Raw genomic sequence first — 5879 nt, 5'->3', positions numbered from 1 at the left:
AGTGCAGGAATGGAAAAGGATGCAGCAACAATGCAAGACATGAGTTCAAGAGTATGGAAAGAGCCGGCCAAGGCTTACATTTGGGATTCCATTATTGCACTATGGGAAGGCATAGAGCAATGTTATGGAAGAATGGCATTTCATGATTCAGCCCTTGAAGGATATGCGTTTAGATCCATATTTGAATTTGGGAATCTTAACCTTATTAAGCAATGTGAATTCTAAAGTATACATTACTAGAGTCATAACCAATCAAGTAAAATTGTCAAGGCTACCCTCTGTCACCACCCCTTTTTGCTATTCTTATGGAGGTTTAACAGCTCAATTTAAATGTGTCAAGATATGTGGGACAATAATGGTGTCAATTTCTTTCTTAAAGGGAACTTATTGCTAAGTTTGGCCGTTCAATGCATGACTCAATGCTTGTCCATTGGTGTATCCCACTTTTTCTAGAGGGGCACACTTAGCAAAATCGATTGTAAAGGGGGCCTTGATCTACAATGACTTCAATGGCCACTTGAGCTCCCTTTAACCAAAATTCATCGACTGCAACTACCCACGTCAATATCTCTGCACAATAAGCTAAACAAGCGATGGGGCCTTAACACAACAAAAGGCAATGGAGATGAAAACTATATTATGGTTCAAACCTCTAATTTGAAAAAAAATCTTTCTTGGGCTTATTCTCCACAAAAATTTGTGGACAAGGGATAAAGCACTAAAGTTAGGGCTGGGTAATGGGAGATGCCAGCAGTGCAACTTTGCAAAGGAATAATTTTTTCAGTCATTTATATTCATGAGGGATAACAAACGGGACTGACAAATTCCGAACCGCTTGCAAGTATTGAATGCTCTCAGTTAACATGGCAACATATTTTTTCAGGAGATTTTATGGGATTCCTTACTACTCTTTGGGATGTTGTGTGCGTTGAATACTTATGGCATATTTGGATTAACATGCATAGGTTGAGAATCAGGTACATTCCTTTCTGGTTGGAGATGACAACCATCCACGATCAGATGCTGTCTATGCTAAACTTAATTCTTTAAATACAACCAAGAGAGGGGCTGAGACCTATTAATATCTTAGTTTCTAAAGACAAAGGAGATTATAGTTGTGGACATCCGGAGAAACTAGCCATAGCATTTGGGCTCATAAGCACCCCTCAAGGCACAACCATCCGGGTTGGCAAAAACGTCATGATTAAATTTACCCTGGCATCAATTGAGCACACCCTGAGGCAGATAAAGCTGAGGCGGAGCAGTTCTGACGCATGTTATCGACTGCCTTGTTGCTGCATTATTCTCTTTGCCTCCACATCAATGGTGCCATTTACTTTGGTTACTTTTGGTAATTGATAGTAAGCATGATCTGATTAGCTGTTAAGTGGCCTACTCAGACAACTTGTTATGTCCTGAGAGCTGCTTATTTAGCTGTTTTGGTTGCTTTCACCCTTGAAAGAATCTTTTGCCATGGTTTTTATTCGTCCTCTTTCTGCTACAACACATGAATCGAGCAAATTACTATGACCAAATTACTAAGGCTTGTTTACATTGGATTTTGCATGGGGATGCAATTGGATATATCCTTTAGCTTGAAGCCTCAAATGGGTCAAGCATGAGGATGCAACCATATATCCTTCAGCTTAATGTTTCAATTGCCAATGTGCAGAAATATGTTGTCAATATGTCCTTTCACTATCCCAAGAGATCCAAGACACACAGACATCCCTATTGGGTAAGAACAATCTTAAGTCTAAGAAAGGGATTAGAGGAGACCCAAATAAAATAATTTCTACATAAACACAATTGACTACAAACTGTTCTAAAGGTCGCAGCCACAATCCAGAGAGAGAGGAGGAGTTAGCTAAAAGCAGCCTGGAAGAAAGTATATTTTTAGATACCCAACTGTACAACTACGTTATACTTCTAAAAAACAAGTGTATTGGCAGTTGATCCTCTAGAGGGTAATCCCCTTCAATGAGTGACTCGGTGCTCATGATTAAGGTATGTCGATAAATCATGCAGCACTAGTCTAGTCCATAACAAATTCTTCTTCAAGCTTCCTGAATGGTATCTAAATCAATCACAAATCTATACTTCACATCTGCTTTGCTGAGCCTATCTATGGCTCTATTTATGTAATCCGCAGATATCTTCTCTATGGTACAAGTGATGTTTTTATCGGCGCAAAAGTTCAGCATCTCTTGTGTCTCCTGTATACCACCAATCAGGCTTCCACCCACCATGCGTCGTCCTGCCAATAACAAGTCATTCGATTCATTAATTCATTCCATTGATTCAACTTATTAGCAATGACAATAAATTATGGAACAAATGCTAAGTCGAGCAATTCATTAACTGGTTCCCTTGATTCAACTTGATAAGCAACTGCAATGGATTAAGGTGCAAACTCTATCCCTCTCATTTGAGCATGCATTGCAATGCTACCTCATTTCAATGTGAATCTTATAACAGTTTATTAATTCATTCTAGTGATTCAACTTGATTAGCGTCGAGCGACTGCAATGGTACAAATGCTCTCTCTCTCTCTCTCTCTCTCTCTCTCTCTCTCTCTCTCTCTCTCTCAGGCGTGAGTTCAACAAGAGTCTCAGCATCATACCCTACTTTAGCGTTCTCTCTCTCTCTCTCTCTCTCAGGCGTGAGTTCAACAAGAGTCTCAGCATCATACCCTACTTTAGCGCTCAGCTTGTGATCGAATTCGAGCTTGCTTCCCTCACATTTTTAGCCCAAGCCACTCCCAACATACCTTTTATCTCCTAGCCGCTCCATGGAATCTCAACTGCCACCCTCATACCCACAATCTTCAAGCATCGAGAGTCATTGATCAGCTTCATTCAACTTAAGAGCAAGCGAGATGTTTCATTTGGTTCCATAGGCTCACAATAGCAATTCATTATTTCATTTAAATGATTACTAAACGAAATATGATGTCAAACTAATTAGTCAACAGAACCCACCAAAGATTAATGTACTTGGGAGAATTTCAAATGGTTTAGGAGGAACTCCAACAACGACAAGCTTCCCATTCACAGTAAGAAGATCCAGATATTGTTCCAGATTATGAGGAGCTGAAACAGTATCCACTATGTAATCTATGCTTCGAGAGGCTTTCTGTTAACACAATGGAGCACGTTAGGACATCATCGAGCCAAGCATTGAGCAGACTAACAAGAGGAAAGAGTGCAATTTAGTCACAGAAAACCTTCAGCGCATCCTCATCGGTACTGACTAGAAAGTTATCCGCACCCAAATTCTGCAGTGCTTCCTCTTTTTTGTTTGGAGAAGTGCTGATTATTGTTACTTTGAGGCCAAAAGCTTTACCAAACTTCACAGCCATGTGGCCAAGGCCTCCTAATCCAATCACCCCAAGATGTTTCCCTTTTTCATTCATTCCAAAGTAGGACATTGGGCTATATACAGTGATTCCCGCACAAAGCAAAGGTGCAGCTCCATCCAGAGGCAAAGAATCCGGTATACGCAAAACAAAACTGCAATTAAAAATGTCAAGAAAGAGTCAGACTGCTCCTCTAATCTACACCATCCTTTCGGAAGATGGGCTTCAAAACAAGATGAGACACAAACAGCGGAACACAGAAGTCAGACATTGTGCTCAAATGACTTGTACTTCACTAGAATCTTACTTCTCATTCACTATCATAAGAGTCGAATAGCCGCCCTGAGTAACAGTCCCATCCAAGTCGATGCTATTGTAAGTCATTATAGCCTTTGGACAATACTGCTCCAATTTCTTCTCACAGGAATCGCATTGGCCACAAGACATCACCAAGCACCCCACGCCCACATGATCACCAACCTTGAACTTAGCAACTTCTGAACCCACCTCGGTCACAATGCCAACCATCTCATGCCTACTCAGATCAAAAAACATGTGATGCTCCTTTGCAATGGAAGTTTAAAGTCGCCAGTTACAAACAAGGGCAGTGCAAGCCGCATGAAATTTATGAATACTTTGTAAATGGAAAAACAGATTTGATACCAAGTCAATGTTAATTAAATACAGCTTTTCCCAGCCAGAAAACGAAGGCAAGGTGTCCATTTGAGACTACACGGCTTACGTCACCTAGCCTGCTAGCCATGACTTAAATCAAAGCTTGCCGGATGCAAGGAAGCCTTTCATTAGCTTAAACAAAAAGAAACGCTGATTGTACTGCACAAGTTACCCATTGAAATGTTTTTCAAGCAAGAAAATGCAAACAAGCAGATTGTCACACAAGCAAACGGTCCATAGGTAAATATTAGGAGAGCTTCTACATAGATAGGCGAAAATATTTTTCTCTTTGATGTCATTCATGGCTCGTAAGTTATAAGATATATAACCAGAAAGAACAACTCAAATGGATTAACCAGAAAGAACAACTCAAATGGATTAACAAAGTGGTTAAAGAGAAAGTGATGAACTTACCCTGGAACCATGGGGTAATTGGAGTTTTGCCACTCATTGCGAATCTGATGCAGGTCTGTATGGCAGATGCCACAATGCATGACCTTGAAGACCACATCTTTAGGCCCCGTTTCCCTGAGAAAGCGAGCAAACATCACTAAATATCAATTAGTGCAGAGCTCATCTCGCACAGGTAGCACGGAGAAATTAAGAAACAAGGAAGCGATTTAATTACATGCAGGTTAGAAGATATAAATGCCTGATCTTAAAGAAAACAGCAATGGAGTAAATATGAAGGTTGCAATGGATCAAGTGTAAACCACTAGACGGGAGCAATTATGCAGCAGATGAAGCAAGATTCTTGAAGAAGAACGAAGGAACATCAGAAATGGAACGGACCATAAACTTTGTAACTAAGCAGCACGACAAAGACCAAATTAGAAGAGAAGAGAAGGGGAGCGGAGCAGAGAAACACCTGCGTGTGAAAGAGAAGGGCTTGAGAATGCCGGAGCTGTCGTGAGCGGCAAAGCCATGGACTCGCTTCACACTGGCCATGGCGAGCTTGGTTGCTTGCTGCTAAATCTTGCTGATGCTGCTCTAATCAGCTGGGGCGCGCGAGGTCATTATAAAGCCTTCTAATCGAAGCCATTGGATCATCCCTTGCATCACCTTTGAAAATTTCACTTTCACGGGGTCATCTCTTTACTATTCTATTCTATCTTTCTATTCATATTCTGCGAAGCCACGTCAATCAGCATGCTAGCTCGAGTCCCTCCCACCCCACCAAATGTGGGCCAATTAGTAAATTTGGGCAAACTAGTAAATTCTAGGCAACGCCAGATCTTCTGACGGTCCATGATTGAAGCGCCCCGCATTTTCCTCCTCCACGATTGATCCCATTTGAGCATGCCCGCGTGATATAGTGATGAGGCCCCCACTTGGCAGTCATCCGACGCGTGTCAGCCTAGCAAGAGCGAGCGGGGCATCCAGAGTACCATGATATTAATATGATGAATTGTTGCTTCTTCTTCTTCTTGCAAATGCAGAGCACCAAAACAAGAAGACTAGACACTACAACGACAACAACAATCACTACGACTGCAAGGATGTCAGTGTGAATGCTCTCTGATGAAGACGGAGATGGCGAAGATGTTGTGGGCACAGAGGGTGTGGTTTGCGTCGGTGGGTCTGCCCGGAGGAAGAGGGAGAGACGATGGAGAGGTTGAACGTGGAAAGGGGGGAGCTGAGGGCGTTGAGACTATGGAGTATGGTGGTGGAGGAGTGGTAGCAGGAGTTGTTTGGGAAAGATCTGGCAGCGATGCGCTCGACATTGTTGGAGATTCAAATGGCGGTGAGGATGATTGGATAGGCGGGGGAGGTGATTCCTCAAGTGAAGAAGAGGAAGCCGATCGAGGAGGAGGCGATTCATCATGGGGAGAAGAGGATGTCGACG

At 42.2% G+C, this 5879-nt stretch overlaps 1 protein-coding gene across 2 annotated transcripts; it reads right to left on the bottom strand.

Moving 5' to 3' along the window:
- Nucleotides 1-1863: 1863 nt before the first annotated feature.
- LOC147422535 (putative mannitol dehydrogenase) lies at nucleotides 1864-5060 on the bottom strand. Of its 2 annotated transcripts, none has more exons than XM_086502425.1 (6): nucleotides 4902-5060; nucleotides 4448-4561; nucleotides 3666-3893; nucleotides 3227-3512; nucleotides 2982-3135; nucleotides 1864-2257 (listed from the first exon to the last, which is right to left on the bottom strand). In XM_086502425.1, the coding sequence occupies exons 1-6, from the start codon at nucleotides 4979-4981 to the stop codon at nucleotides 2058-2060; spliced, it is 1062 nt and encodes a 353-aa protein (XP_086358551.1). In that variant the 5' UTR covers nucleotides 4982-5060; the 3' UTR covers nucleotides 1864-2057. The 2 variants fall into 2 exon arrangements, with proteins under 2 accessions (XP_086358551.1, XP_086358552.1); XM_086502426.1 differs by having other exon boundaries at nucleotides 4448-4583; nucleotides 4902-5040.
- Between the last annotated feature and the right edge of the window lie 819 nt (nucleotides 5061-5879).

Source organism: Adiantum capillus-veneris, chromosome 27, assembly GCF_014529385.1.
Source record: "Adiantum capillus-veneris isolate H3 chromosome 27, ASM1452938v2, whole genome shotgun sequence".
NCBI lineage: Eukaryota > Viridiplantae > Streptophyta > Polypodiopsida > Polypodiales > Pteridaceae > Adiantum > Adiantum capillus-veneris.
Note: the sequence above shows the minus strand (reverse complement) of the source record. Positions and strands in the feature narration are given on the sequence as shown.

Excerpts from the sequence above, each read along its gene's own strand:
- LOC147422535 (XM_086502425.1), bottom strand. The coding sequence starts at position 4,981 with ATGGCCAGTGTGAAGCGAGTCCATGGCTTTGCCGCTCACGACAGCTCC. Across the intron at positions 3,513-3,665 it reads CTTATGATAGTGAATGAGAA|TTTTGTTTTGCGTATACCGG; the intron begins GTAAGATTCTAG and ends TTTTAATTGCAG. Across the intron at positions 3,136-3,226 it reads CCGATGAGGATGCGCTGAAG|AAAGCCTCTCGAAGCATAGA; the intron begins GTTTTCTGTGAC and ends TTGTGTTAACAG.